General features: G+C 32.9%; 1 protein-coding gene across 9 annotated transcripts in view; it reads left to right on the top strand.

Moving 5' to 3' along the window:
• Positions 1-22,066, top strand: part of Stxbp5l (syntaxin binding protein 5L) — a 347,451-nt gene that overhangs the window by 132,641 nt on the left and 192,744 nt on the right. For all 9 annotated transcript variants that reach the window (XM_048794363.1, XM_048794362.1, XM_015486887.2 and 6 more), the window contains 2 exons: positions 8,037-8,160; positions 21,176-21,254. In XM_048794363.1, coding sequence (XP_048650320.1) covers positions 8,037-8,160; positions 21,176-21,254 — 203 coding nt within the window. The remainder of the gene's footprint in view (positions 1-8,036; positions 8,161-21,175; positions 21,255-22,066) is intronic.

The raw sequence follows: 22,066 nt of genomic DNA, 5'->3' as shown, positions 1-22,066 counted from the left end.
CGGCGGGCCGGCTGTTGCCAGTGGGCGGGCGATCTCTAGCTGCCCAGTCGCGCGGGCAGCCGGCGGGCGATCAGTCGCCAGCGGGCGTGCAGTCTCCAGCCACCCAGTCACGGGGGCCTGGCCTCTAGTCCCCTGGTTTCTCCTGTTAGTCCTGGTTTCTCCTGCTAGACCAGATTTCCCCTGAGTGATGCCTCTCGGCAGTTCAAACTGTACTCTGGGCCTGCAGTTTGTTGAGTGTGGAGGGTGGCTATTGGGAACCCTGGCACTCTATTGTTTTGATTTTTTTCCGCTTGCCCCTCCCCCAGCGCTGGCAAGACAGTTTTCGTTTTCGCCGCTGATGGGAGGGGGAGTTGAAGGTCAGGTGTCTCTAGCTTTCCCTGCGTCTTTATGCAGGCTCGCTCTGATAATCCCTCCCCCGGAAAGCCTAGGTGAGATTTTATACGAATTCCCCGCTGTATGGGAGATGAGCTGAGTAACACGCAACTGTTTTATTGTTGCAATCTGTCGGAGAGTGGCGGTGGTTACTTCAGCTCTCCAAGATGGTGGCCGCTGGTTTCCTTGGTGGAGTTTCCGTTGTGGGGGATAGAACTGTACAGCTTCCTTCCCCGTCTGAAATCCCGAACTCAGCCCAGGGTTTAGTGAGGGCTCAGCCGGCAGGATTCCACAGAATCCGCAGCAACGTTTCTCTCTGCTTGCTGGCCGCTTCTCGGCGGCGCCCCGCCGTCTGTAGCCGCGGGGCGGGCACACACCTGTTTTATTGTTGCAATCTGTCGGAGTGTGTACCATGCTGTTTTAGTTACTATAGCTCAGTAGTATAATTTAAGGTCTGGTATTGTGATGCCTCCTGCATTTGTTTTTGCGCTAAGGATTGCTTTGGCTATTCTGGGTTCTTATTTTTCCAAATGAATTTTATGATTGTTTTTCTATTTCTGTGTAGAATGTTATTGGAATTTTACTAGGAATTACATGAAATCTGCATAGTGCTTTGGTAATATGGCCATTTTGATAATATTAATGCGGCTTATCTAGTAATATGGGAGATTTTCCATTTTCTGAGGCCTTTCTTCAACTTGTTTCTTAGTTTTCTTTCATTTTCATTATAGATGTCTTTCTCTTCTTTTGTCAGAATAACTCTCAAATATTTTATTTATTTTTTTGAGGCTATTGTGAATGGGATAGTTTTCCTGATTTCTCTTTCAGCTGATATATCTTTGGTGTATAGAAATGTAATTCATTTATTGGTGTAGATTTTAAACCCTGCTACTTTGCTGAATTCATTATGAGTTCTGGGAGCTTTCTGGTAGAGTTTTTTGGAACTTTTAAATACAGAATCATGTGATGGTCAAGTAGGGATAGTTTGAGCTCTTCTTTTCCTATTAGTATCCATTTAATTTCTTTCTTTTGACTGATTGCTCTGGCTAGGGTTTCAAGGACTATGTTGAATAGGAGTGGTGAAAGAGGGCATCCATGTCTTGTTCTGGTTTTTGAGTAGGAATGCTTTGAGGTTTTCTCCATTTGGAATGATGTTAGCCTTGGGTTTAAGATATATAGATAGCTCTTACAATATTGAGGTATGTTCCTACCATGGTTTTTCTAGTGTTTTGAGCATACATGGATGCTGGATTTTGTTGAATGCTTTTTTTTGCATCTATTGAGATAATCATGTGATTTTTGTCTTTAAGTCTATTAAAACTTGCATCCCTGGAATGAACCCCACTTGGTTAGGGTACACTGTCTTTTAAATTTGTTTTTGTATGCAATTTTTGCTACTGTTTTATTGAGAAATTTTGCATCAGAATTAATTGGGGATATCGGTCCAAAGTTTTGTTTTCTTGATGTGTCTTTGTCTGGTTTTGGTATCAGAGTGATAATCAGGATTGGATTAGTTTGGAAGGGTTCTCTCTGTTTCCACTCCATTGAATAATTTGAGTAGGATTGGTGTAAGTTCTTCTTTGAAAGTCTTACAGAACTTGGCTGAGAATTAATCTGGTCCTGGGCTTTCCTTGGTTGGTAGGTTTCTGATAGCATCTTCAATTTCATTGCTTGAAATTGATCTGTTTGGGGCTGGGGTTGTAGCTCAGTGGTAGAGTGCTCACCTAGCACGTGCGAGGTGCTAGGTTCTATCCTCAGCACCACATTAAAAATAAATAAATAAATACATAAAATCGAAGTATTGTGTCTAACTACAACTAAAAAATATATTTTAAAAAGTATCTGTTAAATTTTTCTATGTCCCCTTGATTCAATTTGGGTAGTTCATATGTTCCTAGAAATTTGTCAATGTCTTCAAGACTTTCTATTGTATTGGAGCATAGATTTTGAATGTCACTTCTGATTATCATTTTTATTTCAGTGATGTTTATGGTGATATTTCCTTTTTCATCACTAATTTTAATAATTTGGGTTCTCTCTTTTTCTTTGTTAGCTTTTTAAAAGTTTTATCAATCTTGTTTATATTTTAAAAGAATCAACTTTTTTATTTCAACAATTTTTTGACTTTTTAAAAATTTTCAATTTCATTAATTTCAGCTCTGATTTTTATTATTTCCTGTCTTATACTACTTTGGGTTCTGGTTTATTCTTCTATTTATAGGGCTTTGAGATATAAAGTTAGGTTATTTATTTGGTTATTTTGGGTTCTTTTAGTGAATGAGCACAATTCAATGAACTTTCCTCTTAGAACTGCCTTCATAGTGTCCCAGAGATTTTGATACGTTGTTTTGCCATTCTCATTTACCTCTAAGTATTTTTTATTTTATCCCTGATTTCTTCAGCTATCCATTTGTCATTCAAGAATTTATTATTTAGTCTACAGGTGTAAGTATAGCTTCTATTTTTTAATTTTATCATTAATTTCTAATTTCATTCCATTATGATCTGATAGAATGCAGGGTATTATCTCTATTTTTTTTGTATTTGCTAAGAGTTGCTTTGTGGACTAAGTTAAGTCTATTTTAGAGAAAGTTCCATGTGCTGCTGAAAGGAAAGTGTTTTCATTCATTGATGGATGAAATATTCTATATGTCTGTTTAGTCTAAATTATTAATTATACTTTTTAGTTTTATGGCTTCTTTTTTTAGTTTTTGATGTGAATATCTAGTGATTGGTGAGAGAGGTGTGTTGAAGTCACCTAGTATTATTGTTTTGTGATCTATTTGATTCTTGGATTTTTGAAGGGTTTGTTTTATGTATGTAGATGCTTCATTGTTTGGAGAATAATTATTCATGACTGGTACATCTTGTTAATGTGTAGTTCCCTAAAGCAGTATGAAATGGCCTTCTTTGTCCCTTCTGATTAATTTTGACCTGAAGTCCACTTGTTCATATATGAGGATAGAAACCCATGCTTGTTTGCAAGATCCATGTGAGTGTGATGTTTTTTCCCATCCTTTCACCTTCTGTCTATAGATGTGTTTGTCTATGAGGTGAGTCTCTTGGAAGAGCATATTGTTGAGTTTTGTTTTTTAATCTAGTCTACCAGTCTATGTCTTTTGATTGATGTGTTCAGGCCATTTACATTTAATATTATTATTGAGAAATTATTCTTATTCCCTGTCATTTTGAATTCTTACTGGTTTTTAATTTGAAATAGCTTCTTTTTTGATTGACTATACTTCTAGTATAGTTACTCTTTTCTGGATTTCATTTTTATTTTTGATTTCTTCTTCATGAAATATTTTGTTGAGAATGTTTTGTAGTGCAAGCTTTCTGATTGTAAATTCTTTTAACTTTTGTTTATCATGGAAGGTTTTTATTTCAATGTCAAATCTGAAGCTTAGTTTGCAGGGTATGTTATTCTTGGTTGATATCCATTTTCTTTCAGAGCTTGGCATATATTATTTCATGACCTCCTTGCTTTAAGGGTCTGGGTTGAAAAATCAACAGAGAACTAAATTGGTTTTCCCTTGAATGTCACTTGAGTTTTCTATGTGACAACCTTTAGAATTCTATCCTTACTCTTTATATTAGGCATTTTCAAAATAATGTGCCTTAGTGTGGGTCTGTTGTGATTTTGTATGTTTGGGGTCCCGTAAACTTCCAGTATTTGATTTTCCATTTCATTCTTAAGGTTTGGGAAATTTTCAGACATTATTTCATTGAAAAGATTATGCATTCCTTTGGTTTGTATCTCTGTGACTTTGTGTATTCCAATAAATTTTGAAGTTTGGAAATTCTGTTCATGATTTTTTAACATTTTTCCTGCATGCTCAACTTTATTTCAGGATTATATATTTTGTCTTCACTGCCTAAGACTCTGTCTTATAGGTGGTCTACTGTGCCAGTGATAGTTTCCAATGAGTTTTTTATTTGATTTATTGATTCCTTCATTTTGTGCATTTCTGTTTGTTTTCTTCAGAATCTCTTTATTGAAGTTATCTTTGTTACCTGTAATTGCTCCCTTACATCATCCTTTATCTTGCATATCAGTTTAACTATGTACATTCTAAATTCCTTCTCTGACATTTCTTCCACTGTGGTGTCAATGGATTCTGTTTTTGATGTATTTTGGTTTGTTGAAGGCAATTTATACCCTTGCTTTTTTTGTGTTGTTTGTATGTCTACCCATCTAACAGTTGATTTTGAAGCATTAGGGTTTCTACCATGTGGAATTATAGTGTCCCTGAGGGTTTCCTGTATCTTGCAGTTTAGGGGGAGACAGACAGTAACAACAACCAGTGAAAATAATTTACAGCATTAAACCAAATAGCTCAATGTTACAATACTGAGAAACGTTGTTACAATACTGAGAAATTATATGATCAGTTATTACCCACGTTGAAATCCGTTTACACAAGGGTTTACAATTTCATGTGGTGACCAAGGGTATAATAGAAGTGTTGTAGTATGTAATGATTATGAGGGAATAAGAACAAAAATAGAGGTAAAAAAAATAAAGAAAGAGTGGAAGAGAGAACATTAGAGGTTACCTGTTAGCGGAGGAAAGAAGAGAAAGAATTGAAGGAAATGGATAAGTGAGAGAGAAAAAAATAATGAAAATTAAAATAAAATAAATGAAGTATATCTAATGCTATCAACTTTTGTAGTCATTTTGATTTTATCTTCATATTGCCTCATTTATTTCCTCTGTTTTCTCATTTTCACATCCAATGTCCTAGTCTATGTTGTTATTTTTTGCCTGGAAAAACTAATCATCTTTTGATATCTTACCTTTTCAGTATATCCTTCTCTAATAAGATTAACATTTTAAAGAATAGTAAAATCATGCAATTCTCTACCTCAGAACCTTTAAGTGATTCCCTTTTCAATGAATTCTGTGTTACATGAGAGTTTGGGCTGGAGTGCTTTTCCATTTAATTTACTATATCCTTCTACACTCATCATATTTCAGACATGTCACTTTCTATCTCCTAACATACCATATTTCTTATCACCAAGCCTTTACTACTACTACCATTCCTTATCATGAACTCTCTTCTTGGCATCTGAATATCAAAATTCCATTAATTTCTTATGTACTAGAAAGCTATTTGGACTGTCTGGCTGGCTTTTTGAATAATCATTAGTGAATTTTGATATTTTAGAAATCTAAGATTGTTATCAGAAATAAATAGCTATCAATTTTTGTTCCATTAAGTCTATATTTTAAAAATAATCTCTCATGGAGAACTTGACATGAGGAAAATTTTCAATTCCTGGAAAAAAATATATATTTTCTTTTTATAGATTATTACCTTAACTTTGGGGTTTTGTTTTTTTTCTTTTTCTTTTCCATGTTAAAGAAATAGTCACAGCCACTGAGTTGACCAAATATAAGTAGTGTTTTATCTTTCAAATTCTGTTACTATATTTAAAACTATTTTCTTGAATAGTTGTATTATATATTTGACTGCTAATAAACCCTTTAAGTGTATTTTTTTAAATAAAAGAGTAGGGTATGATCAAATAAATAAAGATTGAATCAGTTCACATGCCAGTTTTTCTTTTATGCATTATTTGTCATACTAATCTCTAACAAGCTGATTATATAAGCCTATTCTTTTCTACATAATTATACTTAATTTAAAGCACTTATTTATTTTGGCTTTGTCATGGCTATAATTTTTACATCTGTCCTCTCCAGTGGATAGAAATTCAGTGGAATATGATGAAGGTTTAGGGTAAGGAATGCTTTCTCTGCCTCCCCCAACTTTGGTGACCAAAGCAACCTTCAAGAAATGTAAATTGATTGAGGTTCATCAAAGTTAATATGGAGGTGACACAAAAGAATAACATTTCACTCATACCGCCTATAGAAGGGAGAAGAAAAAAGCAGAGGGGAAGACAGTGAAGAATGTTTTCCTTCTTCTGGAGACTGGCAGAAAAAGAAGTATTCTCTGCATAATAATGAAGGCCAGTGTAGGAGAAAACACAAGTCCAGAATTTCAAGGTGTCCTTACCATTCCATCAAATATTAATTATTTATTTTTATTTATTTTGTTATATATGGACTCAGTGCCTTTATTTGTTTTTATGTGATGCTAGGATCAAACCCAGTGCTTCATTCTTGCGAGGCAAGTGATCTATCTCTGAGCTACAACTCCAGCCCCCTCAATTATCTTTTGATTCACAACTCATACCTTATTTCCTATATATTTAATGATTATTCTAGCCATCAGTTATCTGTAATTGTAATAATACTTAACTGTTTATAACTTTAATATATAGGTAACTTTATAAATATATAGTTATATGTATTTATCTATATATGTGTATTAAAAGTCCAAATGAGTTATGATTACTATTCATCTATATTCATCTTCCCTCTTGAAATTTCTGTAAGGATAAAAATGTTGTATACATTTGTTCTGCTTTTTTGTCTACTAGAGTTTCTGTCATTGTATTTAAGCACATTATCCAAGTCCTGATAATTTATTAATTTTAAAAAAATACCAAAGATTTGGAATTGTGTGTGACATTAATTATTTATTCATTCAATAGATATTTCTTGAAAACGTACTTTATATAAGATACTATTAGTGCTGGATGAAAACATTTTAGGAAAATGGAATAATTACTTTTAATCAAAAGAGCAGAGTAAACCTGAAAATTAAAAAAAAAAAAACACTTGCTTTAAGTGAATTTAAATAGTATGTACTAACGGCAATGCAATGCAATGATTGAAAATATGGGTTTTGTAATTAGAGAATCCTGCCTTTGAATTGTGTGGTTCACTATGAAGAATTGAGAAATTTGATATGTATTCTGAAGGATTAAATGAGATAATGTATAAAAATGCTTACCATGGGGTCTGGAACCTTAGAAGTTCTTTAATGATTTTTTAAACTGACTACTTTGACTGGAATTAAGCCTCTATTTTCCAAGAAATTGTTTTCTGATAATCTTGCTTTTACTTTTGTTTGTTTGTTTGTTTGTTTTCTGGATATATACAAAGTATATTCACATCATTTGTTTCTTCATATAAGTACTTTGGGTAATGATGTCCATATCATTCCACCATCATTTCTAACCCCATGCCCCCTCCTTTTCCCTCCCACCCCTTTACCCTGTCTAGAGTTCATCTGTTCCTCCCATGTTCCCCCTCCCTACCTCACTATGAATCAGCCTCCTTATTATTCAGCAATAAAAGAGAATAAAATCATGGCATTTGCAGGTAAGTGGATGGAATTAGAGAATATAATGCTAAGTGAAGTTAGCCAATCTCCCCAAAACAATTGCCAAATGTTTTCTCTGATATTATTTTTATTTTTATGCAAACGGTTTTTCAAATAAGCATCCCATTATATGGGAATAGGATACATAAGATCCATAGGACATAGGATTTCCAACAAAACATTCTGGTATTTAATGATATTAAAAAATTTATTTAAATTTTCTTTATCTTAGGAGATGCATTTTAGTAACCTTTTTGTAAGTTAGTAGAGTGTTGAAGCCAAAGATAGGCTGATCTAGGTCAGGAGAAAAAAGTGTTTCTTACATGTTTATTAGTACAGTAATTTTATGTCCAAATTTTTCTTTTGAAATATAAAATGATATATCTATTCATCCTCTTCCTACTTGTTTTTAATTGTTATTAGGCAATTCATTCAATTGATTGGCATCATGAGGGCAAACAGTTCATGTGCAGCCATTCAGACGGTAGCTTGACCTTATGGAACCTGAAAAGTCCAAGTCGTCCTTTCCAGACCACAATTCCACATGGTAAGATGTTTGCTTTCAAAATAAATACTGGAGATATAGTGTCTTGACTTGAAATTGGAGGAGTGGTATTATGTGTTTGGTTAAAAAAAAATTTAATATGATGTGGTTTCTGGTTCTAAATATCTCCATACTTTCTACAGATTCCCACATAATATTCCCCAAGTTTCTGTGTTTCACTCTTACCCATGTTTTTACTTTGTGAGTCATACTTACACAGAGACTGGCCCAACAAAAATTTTGATAATGGATGATTGATATATCTCAGAAGAGATGATGCAGGAAATAAGGCCAGTTTCAAGAGGTGAAGAGCAAGTAAAAGAATGGTATTATATAGATCTGACTTTCTGACTTAATCCATATACAACTTCATTGTGCATTGATTTATAGATTCTTCCACTTAATTCTGTTCCTTCCATTTGATTCCACTTAATTAGGAAGACTGTGGTTTTAATTATATTATCTTTCATAAATGGATATTTAGATCCTATATAAATATTTATATTGAGCTGTACCTGAGAATAAAAAAATTCAGATGTCTAAATATCAATAATTAGGATGACCAAATTATTTCAGATATTATTGGTGATGATCTGAATTCCATGTCTACCTCATACCATTGATTATTTGTAATCATAGAAAGGTCAAAACATAACAGTTAATCAAACACACACTATTGTGAAGTTTCTGAGTATTTATTATTATATGACATTTAGAAAGTAGTGGTATGTTTTCTATAATAGGTGATCCATAGGTCATATTATTTCATGTTCCCTCAATCTACCATTTTTTGTGCCACAGTTGTAGACTCTATATGCAAAGCCTTAAATTATTGCCACATTAACCTAACTGCTTTACTTAGAGATTACATTACATTTATACACTTACTTAAAAATGCTTTTTTTAGAGATTGACATGGAAACCTTGGATAGGTATTTGCTATACATGCAACTTAGAATTGACTGTTTGCTTCTGTGATATTTCCATATTCCCTTACCCCTCCCCCAAATTCACATACCTTTTATATGTAAAAAAGTATTATGATGTATTCAATTTATACTTAATTCGATATATCATCAAAATTTAACTTCTATTAATTCTTTTTGGGTGATTGAATATTTGATACTTTTATATTTACCATGTGTCAGGGTGGAGGCTCAGACCCAGGAAACACATTCAGGATCCCACAGGTTGAAGGAGGTGCAAGATGCAATTGGACTAGTAGGCATGCTTTATTTGGAGGCCTCTAGCCAGCTGCCAGATCCACCTCAGCCCCAAGCCAATTCCGTTTTGTCCCCTGAGTCCTTTCCATAGACAACAGATTAAATCAGTGCACACATACTCACAAGCAAATGTTTATGATCTTGACTACATATGCTGATTCAGATGTTTATAACCTTGACTACACCCTACAAACATAGCCCATCAGAAGCCTCAGAAAGGGAGCCTAACTATAGCCATTTGAGGCCTTCCCTACAGCTTATAAATGTTTATTAGTTTGTGTTGTCTATAATTCTGCTTTTCTGTTGAAATAGTTCTTGTCCGTGGTGAAAACAGTAAGTTTACATAAGGATTTACAATTTCACATGATGGCTAGGGGTATAATAGAAGTGATGTAGAGTGTGATGATTATGAGGGAAGAGATGCAAAAATAGAGGTAAAAAGTTAAAGGGGGAAGAGAGAGCATTAGAGGTTGGCAGAGGAAAAGAAAGAGAGTTGAGGGAAATTGATAAGTGTGAGAAAAAAGAAATAAAAATTATTGTTCTATGAATAATATCAGTCTTAAAATGGTAGAAATGAGAAACAAAATAGGATATAGGAGTATGTCTATATTTCCTGTTGAAGATAGAGTAAGAGGAAAGGAAGAAGAGATGGGGCAGTAGAAAAAGGTTTGTAGATTCTAGAACTGGGTGAGGTTTATGCAGAGGCGATGTAGGGTGTATTTTTAAGAGACAAGAACATAAAACAAAACAAAACAAAAACCCAAATAACAATAATTAAAGAAAAAGAATAGAAGTGTAAAACTTAAAGGAAGAGTGAAAGAAAGAGCAGTAGAGTTTGGCTGTTGGCAAGAAAAAAGAGAAAAGTAAAAACAAAGGAAAATAGTTGTGAAATAGTCAATAGGGAAGTCAATTGGCACCTTTATGAAAACACAAATAACTGGGCCGAAGAAGAACTCAAATGGATCAGCAAGCTTTCCTTTATTCAACAGCAGCACCAATCAGGCACTAGAAGGTACGAAAATGGCCATCAGTTACAGAAGGGGTTTGAGTTTTATGGGACACAATGATGGTTGATTAAGTATCACTGGAGACTGAGGCAGATGTGTTTTGCAGTCAGGAAAAAAGTTGTAAAAGGCCTGGAACTCATTGTCACTGGGAAAAGCTCAGAACTCAGTTTTCACTGCTTACCTTCTTTCTCTGGATTTCATTGTTTCCCAGAGCTTCATTATTTGTTTTTCAACTTCCAGGACTCATCAGCAGTGGAAAGGGTAAAAGTCCAGGGCCAGGTTTCAGTGTCCGCCTCCTCCCTTCAGCACCCATTGTGGTTGGGAAGGGATGCATGTTTGCATTTGGTAGATGTTGGGGATGAACCTGGGAAAGGATAAAAATTTGCTTTTTTTCCCCTAGGGGCCCATTGTTACTGGCAAAGGATTTATTGGAAGAGTATTAATGGTTGCCTTCCTCCTCCATCTTCCTCCAGATCAGAGAGTTTTGGGGGGTTGTCATTTTCCATATCCTTCATAAGGGAATGCTACAAGCTAAAAACAAAACAAAACAACAGAAACAAGAATATATGTACAAATGCATAAATGTCCATCATTTGTCAATGAGTACACATTTAAAAAACAAACCAAAACTTAACAAAAGCAAAAACAAAACAGCAAAATAGTCAATGAAAGTTTTTTCATTGTTTTTATGTCCATTTTCTGTGTCAAACTGCCTTTCAGTTCTTCACAGCAGGATGGTGTGAGAAGCTGTGGAAGATGTTGGCAGCTTGATTACCTGAGTAATGTCTTTAGATCTGTGCTGTTGTCAGTGAAGCTCCCCAGGGAATGGATTTGGTCTAGTTTTTCCCTAGGTGTTTTTTATGATGCAGTTTTCAACTTGCTTCTGGGTCTGTATCCCACAGCATTCCTAGAGCACCACCTGTGGGAAGAGGGAGTTGGTCCTTCACCAGTTCTGTTTTTGGGGGATGCTGAGGTTTTAGGGGGACTTCTCAACAGGGGTTTTCAAGCGTTAAACTCAGACACTCCCTTCCATTCAGTTTCTCCCTGTCACTGGTTCTGTTCGCTGTGGGCTGCAGGGTCAGTGGAAGGGGTGAGTGGGACTCCAGCTTGCTCTGACCTCTCTGATCAGAATTACTCCCTGACAAGGCTGATTAAGCACTGAGCTTTTCTATTTTCTCCACCCTGCCCTGTTTGTCTTCCCCCTGCTGCTGTTCCTGCTTATGGATTCAATGCATTGTTTGTGGGAAGCTTTCTCTAGCTTTTTTGAGTCTGTTTTAGCCCCAAGCAAATCAGTTGAGGAGCACTGAGTTTTGTCTGTTTCTGCACCCCAGCCCATTCCTCTTCTCCCTGCTGGTGTTCTTGCTTGTTCAGTGGAGTGAGCAAAGGGGTAGAGGCTTCCTTTGGCCTGGTTTGTAATGTGCCCAAGCAAAATGGCTTCATTGCCAGAAAATATCTGTGCCAGAGATTCTTCTAATTCTCTGGGCTCACTTTAGATCTCCCGGTTGGTCTGCTGGATTCATTTACAGGTTCTGGCCTTGAATTCGCAGATCTAAGCACCTGGTTTGAGTTTGCACCACTTTTACATGGAGGTATTTGCTGCTCACTGTGGGCAGCTGGCTGGCCATGCCTTTTTGCATACTAGTATGTTTGGCTGAATAGCCTCTGGGTTCACCCAGGGCTGTCTGCACCTCAGATCCTGGGGTTCCCCAAGCCAAAATATTACAGCACTTGTAGATCTTTTCAAATCTTGTATTCTACCCACCGCCCTGCCCCAGCTCAGCTCCTAATCTGCTCCTTAGCCTTGTCTGGTGTACTCCAATTTTTCCAGCATTCAAGACTTTCTGTCCAATATTGATTATCTATGGATCTATGGATACTCAATATTGAGTATGCATAAAAAAGTGTTTTTTATCCCCATTTAACACATTGTTGATTATATCCCAAGTCACAGAGCTGTGAGAACCTCCACTTCCCACTAAACTGCCATCCTGTTATGATATTAATTCTACAAAATTTACTGAGATTTGTTTTATCATTAGTGCTTAGACAGTTACCATAACATTACAAATGTGCTTGAGAAGAATATACATTTCTTAACTGTTATATAAAGGTCAAATTTGAAATTGTATTTTGCGTGGTTTAAATCTTTACTAATTTTTAGTTTTGTATTTAAATTTTGAAAGAAGTGATATGATGTATTTCCCATATAATTCTGTTCATTTATGTTTAGCTATTTATTTTTTAGACTTACAGATAAAGGTGGTTGATAACATTTATCAGATTCTCTGTGATTTTACTGATGGTTGTCTAGTGCTACCAATTTCTGAGACTCTGGTATTAAAATTTCCTCATAATATACAGCATTGCCTATTTCTAACTTTAATTCTACCTTTTTAAATTCATATATCTTAAGGTCTTGTTTTTAGTTTTTTTTTTTTTAGGTCTCCTGTAGAGAGCATATAATTGGGTCTTCTGCTTTTATCTAGTCTTAGTGCGAGAATGTTTAGATTTATTATCTTCTGTTGGTTCTTTCCTGTTGATTTTGTCTGTTTTCTCCTTTTCTGCCTTCTTTTGGATTACTTGAATATTTTTATCAGAATTTCACTATAATTTACATATAAGCATTTTATCCTCCTTTTTTTTATTGCTGGCTCCCAGAATTACAAGTATAATTCCTTAAATACTGGAACACTTAACAAAAATATAGTACTCTTATAACTATATAGATCTATTTATCTTTCTCGAACTGCCCTTCATGCTCTAGTTATGATACATTATACCTAAATATATTGTTTTAACTAGTGCATTAAATAGTCATGTGCATTTTCAATTAAAGGAAAAATAGCCTTTTAATTTTGATTATCATTTTAATTTGCTCTGGAAAATTATTTAGCATTTCATGTATATCTGGTAGAAACAAATCCATTTAGCTTCCTTAATCTGAAAATTGCCTGTTCTTTTCCTTCATTCTTGAACTGTTTTGCGAGATTTACATTTTTGAGCTGACTCTGTGTGTTTATGTGTGTATGGGTTTTGCATTGTTTTCAAAGTGAGGAGCACTATAAAGGCTTTCCACCATTTTATAGCTCCCATACTTTCTGAATGAAGAATCTTAAGTGGTTTTAATTTTGCATTCTCTGTATGCGATGTGTCATTTTTCCTCTGGTTGTTTTCACACAATTTTTTATATATTATTTTATTTTATTTTATATTATTTTATTTTATTATTTATATATCTTCCATTTTCAATCGTTTACCTGTACTGTGCCTAGGGCTTGCTTTCTACAAATATACTCTGTTAAGGGTTCTACTGAGCTCCATAAGCCTATAATTTTATATCTTACACAAAGATGAGGAACTTTTCAGCCATTTATCTTTTTAAATATGTTTTTCTGCGTTATACTTCTTTCTGGAATATTAGTCTCTGTAGAAGTTTTGGCGTTACTACACATTTCTGGCCTCTATCTATCTATCTATCTATCTATTTTTGTCATTCTTTTTTCCTCTGAATTTTGGATTGCATAATTACTCCTATTGATTAATTATTAACTCAATTTTCCTCTGACATCTGTACTCTGCTATTAAGCCTGTTAATTTTTTATTTCTGATAATATTCCCATTTAATACGTTTTTACATTTTATATTTCTCTGCTAATATTTCCTTTTTTATTAGTTTTGAACATTTTACTTTCCTTGAAGCATTGAAATCAGTTTGAATATTATCTTTATCTGATAATCTGCTTTACCATGAAGTTGAACACTATTCATAAGAATGGCTAACATTTTCCTATCTTCCCATAGTTAATAATTTGGATTTTATCTTACATAATATAAATGTTGTATATACTCTAGAATACATTTTTGTTGCCGTCCTTGTTTTCTCTTGTATGTATTAAACTAGGAAACCATATGTAGATGTAATTCATAATTTTTCTAGAAGTCAAAAAGTTCTCTCCTGAAAAGTTATAATTGGTCTGAAGCTCATGTTAGACAAGGGTGGGCTAAAAGGAAAATAACTAAAGCTAATGAGACTGAGTTAGCATATGTCTGACTTGAGTTTAGCACTGTAATGACAGTACTCTTGGAGACATAGCTGTAGACATTGATGTTCTTTCACAATAAATTGTAATAATTACAAATGTGTTTTCTTCAATTATAGTGCCCTCAATTAAACACACACACCCCACATTTCTAAAAACATGGTATTAAATATAATCTTATAAAAATGCCTAAGTTACAAAATTATTGCTCAGAAATGGGAAAGGGGTGTCTACAAGGACTACTTTTATTAAATATTTTCCTGGAAATACTAGTCAATGTGTAATTAGACTTGAAAATGAAATATGATATTTAAACATTTAGAAAGAGGATTCAGAAGTATAGCTGCTTTTTAGTGTAATTGTATGACTAAAAAAATAAGAACTAATTAGGAAAATTATTACATATAACTTTAGAATTCTGTATTGAAACAAAATCTAATGGGTATTTAAATAATACCACTATAAATAACAATTTATTTTTATTAGAGCATTATATTATACATAGTAGTTGGGTTCATCCCAACAAGATCATACATGCTTGGAATTCAGTTTCAGTTACAATATCCCCTATTTCCTTTTTGTCTCCCTCCTACTTCTCCTTCTTCAATGCTATTAGGTTTCCTTACACTTCTTTATTTATTTGGTACTGGGGATTGAACCCAGGGGCACTCAACCACATCCCCAGCCCTATTTTGTATTTTATTTACAGACAAGGTGTCACTGAGTTGCTGAGTACTTCACTGTTGCTGAGGCCGGCTTTGAACTCATAATCCTCGTGCCTCAGCCTCCCATGCCTCTGGAATTCCAGGCATGCGCCACCATGCCTGGCTTTATTAATTTTTGGTTGGTTCTTTTTACTTATACATAAACGTAAAATTCTCTGCGGTATATTTATATATGCACAGAGCATGATGTTTTAGGAATTCATTCTGCATTTCCTCACCTTTTCTGTTCCTCCCCTTAGCCCCTAGATCATCTTCTACACTATTGATCTTCATCATATCTTCATGATATCCCAGTCTTTCCTCCTCCTTTCATTTATTTTACTGTAAATTCCACATATGATAGAAAACATTCTACTTTTAAATTTCTGGGTCTGGCTTATTTCACTTAGCATGGTATTCTCCATTTTCATCCATTTACTAACAAATGCCATAATTTTATTCTTCATTATGGCTGAATAGAGCTCCATTGTGTATATATACCTGTTTCTTAATGCATTTGTTTGTTGATAGGCATCTGTGTTGATTCCATAATTCAACTATTGTGAATTGTGCAATTAAACATTGAAGGAACTGCATCATTATAGTTTGCTGATTTTAGATCTTTTGGACATATACCAAGAAGTAGGATAACTGAGCCTTGTGGTGGTTCTATTTCTGTTTTTTTAAAAATATTTTTTAGTTGTAGGTGGACACATTTCATTTTTTTAAAATTAATTTATTTTTATGTGGTGCTGAGAATGGAACCCAGTTTCTCACCCATACTAGGCGAGAGCTGTACCACTGAGCCACAACCCCAGCCCCTATTTCTGTTTTTTTGAGAGAGTTCCATAGTGCTTTCCAGAGTAGCTGTAGTAATCTGCAGTCCCACCAACAATGGACAGTGTTACCTTCCCCTGTACATCCTCACCAGAATTTATCATTGTTTGTATTCTTGATAATTGGCATTCTGACTGGAGTGAGATGAGATCTAGTGCAGTTTTGATTTTCATTTCCCTGATAGCTAGAGATGTTGAATATTTTTTCATATATTTATTGGCTATTTATGTTTCTTGTTTTGAGAAGATTTTGTTGTTCTTTTGACATTTATGGATTGAGTTATTTGGTTTTGTTGTTGTTGTTTTGGTGTTAATCTGTTTCAGTTCTTTCTATATTGAGGATATTTATCCTCTGTCGGAGCAGTAGCTGGCAAAGAGTTTCTCCCATTATGTATGTTTTCTCTTCACACTCTTAATCATTTTCCTTGCTGTACAGAATTATAAAACAGTTTTAAGTAATAGCACCCATAAAAATATATGGGGGTAAACCTTAAAGTAAGTATGAAGTATTATTTCTACTAAGGAACATAAACTGCAAATCTTGAGTAAATGAAAAGCATACTCTATATGTGAATATATATGTTGAATATTATAAAGATGTTAGTTACCCACAAATTCACTTTTTTCCCAGGGAAAATTATAGTGATTTTTTAAAAATGAAATGAGCTAATATGTAGCAAGAATAAATTTGAAAATAGGCAAATTATTCAAATAAGGAGTAATAGTCAATTATAGGTAGTTTGGAGAGTTACAATTCTTACCAAAATGAGTAGAATACTGAATGTTCTTAAACTTTTTAAAGAAAGCATTTTCATTCATGATAGCTATTTTTAAAAACCATATAATACCTACAAAAAACTTAACCAAGGAAATGAATGACCTCTACAATTAAAATGACCAAAAAAGGAATAAATAGAAGAAACACACAAAATGTAATGACTTCCCATGTTCATAGATTGCAAGAATTAATGTTGTTAAAAATGTCCATACAGGGCTGTGGCTATGGCTGAGCAGTAGTGCACTTGCCTTGCATGTGTGAGGCACTGGGTTAGATTCTCAGCACCACATATAAATAAATAAATAAAGGTCTATCAACAACTTAAAAAAAAAATGTCCATACAACTCAAAGTGATTTACAGATTAAATAACATTCCTATCAAAATACTAATAATATGCTTCTCAGAAATAGAAAAAACAATTCTAAAATTTATATGAAAGCACAAAAACTCCAAATAACTAAAGTAATATTGAACAAAAGGAACAGTCAGCTAGAGGCCTTGCAAGATCTGATCTCAGGACATATTATGGAGCTGAAGTAACCAAAGCGGCATAGTACTGGCCTAAAAACTAAAACATTGATCTGTGGAATGGAATATAGAAATCTTGGAAATAAATCCAAATATCTGCAGTCAACTGATTCCAGGCAAAGGTGCAAAACAAAAAAACAAAAACATAATGGAGAAAGGACAGCCTCGTCGATGAATGGTGCTGGAGAAATGGGATATCCATATGCAGAAGAATGAAATTTGACCTCTCTCTCTCATCATATTCAAAACTCAACTCATATGGCATCAAAGATCTAACTATAAGAACTGAAACTACAAAATTACATTAATATAGGCAATGATTTTTAAAATAATACCCCAAAAGTGAAGGCAACAAAAGCAAAAATAGACAAATGGTATTACATCAAATTAAGAAGCTGTTGTGTAGCAAACCAAATAATCAACGGAGTGAATAGATAAACTACAGAATGGGAGAAAATACTTACAAACTATTAATATAACAGGAGATTAATACCTAGAATACATACAGAACTCAAAAAATGCAACAACAGGTAACAAATTAATTTTTTTTAAAAAAATGGGCAAATTATCTGAATTGATATTTTGCAAAAGAAGGAATAAAAATAGCTTGGTTATAAGTACACACACAAAAAGTTCAACATTACTAACAGAGAAATGCAAATTATAATCACAATGAGATAATATCTCACCTCAGTCAGAATGACTATTACAAAAAAAAAAAAAGCAAAAAATAACACGTTAGAATGTGGCAAAAGAGGAACTCTTATCTACTACTAGTAGAAATATAAATTAGTATAGCCATTGTGGTGAGCAGTGTATAGATTCCTCAGAAACCCAAAAATAGGTCTACCATGTGATGCAGTTATCCAGCTTCTGAGTGTATATTCAAAGGAAATGAAATCAGTCTATCAAAGAGATACCTGTACTCCCATGTTTCTTGTAGTACTGTTGACAATAATGAAGACATGGAATCAATCCAAGTGTCAATCCATGAGTGAATGAATAAAGAAAATACGGTGTATGTACACAATGGAATATTATTGTTTTAGTCATCTTTCTCACTGTTGTGACCAAAAGACCTGTCAAGAATAATTAAAGAAAGAAAAGTTTATTTGGAGGCTCACAAAGTTTCAGAGGTCTTAGTCCATAGACAGTTGGCTCCATTGTTCTAGGCAGAAAATATGGCAAAACATCATGGCAGAAAAGAGTAGTGGAGAAAAGTGACTCAGGATATCATACCAGACAGCAGAGAGATATTCCCTTCACCACAAACTATACCCCCAAGTCACGCCCCCAGTGACTGGCTTACTCCAGCCACACCCAGCTTTCTTATAGTTACCATCCAGTTAATCCCTATCAGAATATTAATGCATTATGTTAAACCTTTCATAACTCAATCATTTCACCTCTCAACTTTCTTGCATTGTCCCACATGTGAGCTTCTGGGGAACACCTAATATTTAAACCATAACAGTTATTCAGCCATAAAAAGAAAAAAATCATTGAGTTTCTTCACTTTATAAATAATATTTTCCATCAAATTTAGGAAGTTTTTAGCCATTATTTTTAAAATGATTTTCTGTTTCTTTCTTTCCTCACTTTTTGGTACTACCATTATGCATATGTTGGTGTGGTTAATGATATTCTAAGACAGTCCTTCATTCTTTATCTACGATGTTACAATAATCATCTTCTTGTATTTCCAGCATCAGTCACTGAAAAATCTCAATTTTCTCTGTTAAATGAAGTCATATTTATGTTCTGAAACATTACTTTACACACATCACTCCCAATTTGAAAGCTTCTTATAACTCTTCATTTTCTATATTGAGGTTCAGTTGTATAGATTGCCACTAATTGGCTCTTTCGTATTTCTTTGGCATTGTTTACACTAGTCCCTTAAGACTAATCGTTTAATCTAACAAAACTTACTATTCATAAAGCTGGAGTTTTAATTTCAACTTCTGTTATACTTTCTTATCACCCATTTGCTTCTGGTACCTAATATTATAATTTTAATACTTATTTTGTTTAATCTATGTATTCTAAGCAGTTGAGAGTTTAGTTATCTCTACCATTATTTAATACTCAGCATAAGGTATACCAACAGGTAGAATTGTGGTTAATGTTATTTTATGCAATATGACACTTAAGCATGTTTTAATTACTAGCAATGAATATAATCAAAGCAGGAAACCTTACCCAAAATACATTGTTGGAGTTGGAAATTGAAGTAATATACTAATTAAATACTTACGTAATTAATCTTTCCTATTGAAATTAGTTTATGATACTGATGCATTTTGATTGAAAAACAATATTTGGTGTACATTTATAAACAACTGCAGATATCCTGTTTTGTTCAATTAATGACTTGGTAATTTAGAGAAGTAGTGGATGAAAACAAATATACAAGCTGGGGAATGGGTCCTTCTCCATTCCTATTTCATTATTCAAAACCAGTAATCTGCCAACCATTTGTTCTTAAGACCACTGTTCAGATTAAGTCTCTGGCCAAAATCTATCACCTTATAAAATTTCATGATCTACATACAATGTCTGCAATTACATTTTATGTATAATACAGATACTTACCTTTTTTTAACACAGTGAATAGTTATGATCAATTTTATATTATTGGTTGCTTGTTATACTTGACATGGGATACAAGGATAAAAAAAAAAAAAAGAAAATTTCAGAAAACTTGCCATGGGGAAAAGAATGGCTTATTGCATGCTGATTCTTTGCCTCTTAAATTAGTTGAATAAATTATCTTGGCTTTCCATTTGGATTTGTCTGTGTCATTCTTAAACTATACTGAAAATTTAAATATGCATGCATGTATAAGAGTTTCTGTATAAAAGTTGTGTCTTTCTGTATAAGAGTTATGTCTATAAATAATGTAATACAAGAATAAATCAGGGCAATTATTGAAAATAAAAAGCAAATTTAGCATTCCAAAAAATATGTCAAATTTCTCAAAATGAGGCATAAATTAAACCAAGAGAATAATTAGATAAGTATGTTGTATGCATATGCTGCTTTTATTTTGATTCATAGATTAAATGACATAATTATTTCCATATAAGAAACTATTATTTTTGTTTTGTATAAATAAAATACATCATTTATATATTTCTAAATTATGAAATATGTGTTCTACATTTATTATCTAGTAGACTTTTCTTTACATGAATTTGATGGAAATGGGATGATTTTGAATATCTATCATATACTTTACAGTGAAAATCTTTCAGTATATGAAGGGAGTTTGCTTATATTAGAAATAGAATATTAGCTTATATTAGAAATAGAATACAACAGACACTAGTATTGCTGTATGTATAAATGTGGCTGTATAACCAATATGATCCTGCAATATGTACACATGGAAAAATAAGAATTCATACCCCATTTGAATCAAATGTATGATATGTCAAGATCATTATATTGTCTTGAGCAACCAATAAAAAAAAATAAAATAAAAAGAAATAGAGTATTGGGCCCAGAGTACATTTTCATAGTAAGACATTTCATTTTTTGGATAAGTACATGTGTTTGTGTCTTCAGTTATAAACTTACTTTTGTAATATTCAAGCATGGTAAATTAAAATAACTTGATAAGAAACTAGTTTTATATCTGCAGAATTTTATAAAGTACAATAGTTGGATAACTTTATAAATAACTGTTGATTTTGTAGAAGTCAATTGTTACAATCTAGAAGTTATTTACAAGTTTAATAGAAATATTAGGCTATATAGACTTCTTTATTGAATTATGATGAAGATGCAGTTATATATCATTCACTTTTCTTTATATACCATTAAGTAAAATTTTAAAATTCTTATGGTTGAATAAAGTTTAAATTACTTTTAATAAGATTCTTTTTTGTTTCCTTAGGAAAAAGTCAAAGAGAAGGAAGAAAATCTGAATCTTGTAAACCAATTCTTAAAGTAGAATACAAGACCTGCAGAAACAGGTATACATTTTTGCTTTGAGGAATATGGAAATATATATATAAGGAAAAGAGAAAAAAAATGCAGATAACCTTTTATGTCAATGTATTATTTAAAGTTATACATAATTACATATATAGTAATGGGCTAAATCCTTTACATTAATAAAAAATGATGTGGTTTAGAAGGCATATCTATGATTATCATTATTATTAATCATAATAAGTATTAGTTATTTAAAAATTATGAGTATTTATGATAATTATATACATTAATTTTAATAATTGAGGACTTTTTTCATGAAAATTCCATTAACAATATTTATAATCAGAAGCTATACACATACTGATATTGTTTACAAAAGTAAACATAACCAGACCTCTGAACTTTAGGATTTTGAATTTGGAAAGATTATATAGACTGGGAAGGATAGTTACGAGTATTGCCATAATTAACAAGTATCAAATTTTAAGATGTAGAAGATAAAAGAATAATATTTAACAAAATTTGATTTTATATTTATAGCAGCTATATCCTATACTTCAGCAGTTTTTCGTTTAGTTGAAATAGTCAATAGTGACAGTATTCTTACCAAATACTACCATAATTAACTTTTCTTAAACACTATCTTAACTGTATATTAGATAATCATACTTTATATTGGATATATATGTGATCACATTAGAATTCTTATAGCATCATAAATCTATTTCATGTTTTTATACCTATTTTCAAGTATTAATAGTATAAAATCATGATATTTTACAGCAATTACTTTATTTTTAAATTTTTTTATTAGTTTTAGTTATATATGAAAATGACAGTAGAATATTCC

The sequence above is a fragment of the Marmota marmota genome, unplaced genomic scaffold (genome assembly GCF_001458135.2).
Source record: "Marmota marmota marmota unplaced genomic scaffold, marMar, whole genome shotgun sequence".
NCBI lineage: Eukaryota > Metazoa > Chordata > Mammalia > Rodentia > Sciuridae > Marmota > Marmota marmota.
This window is presented reverse-complemented; position numbering and strand designations above follow the sequence as displayed.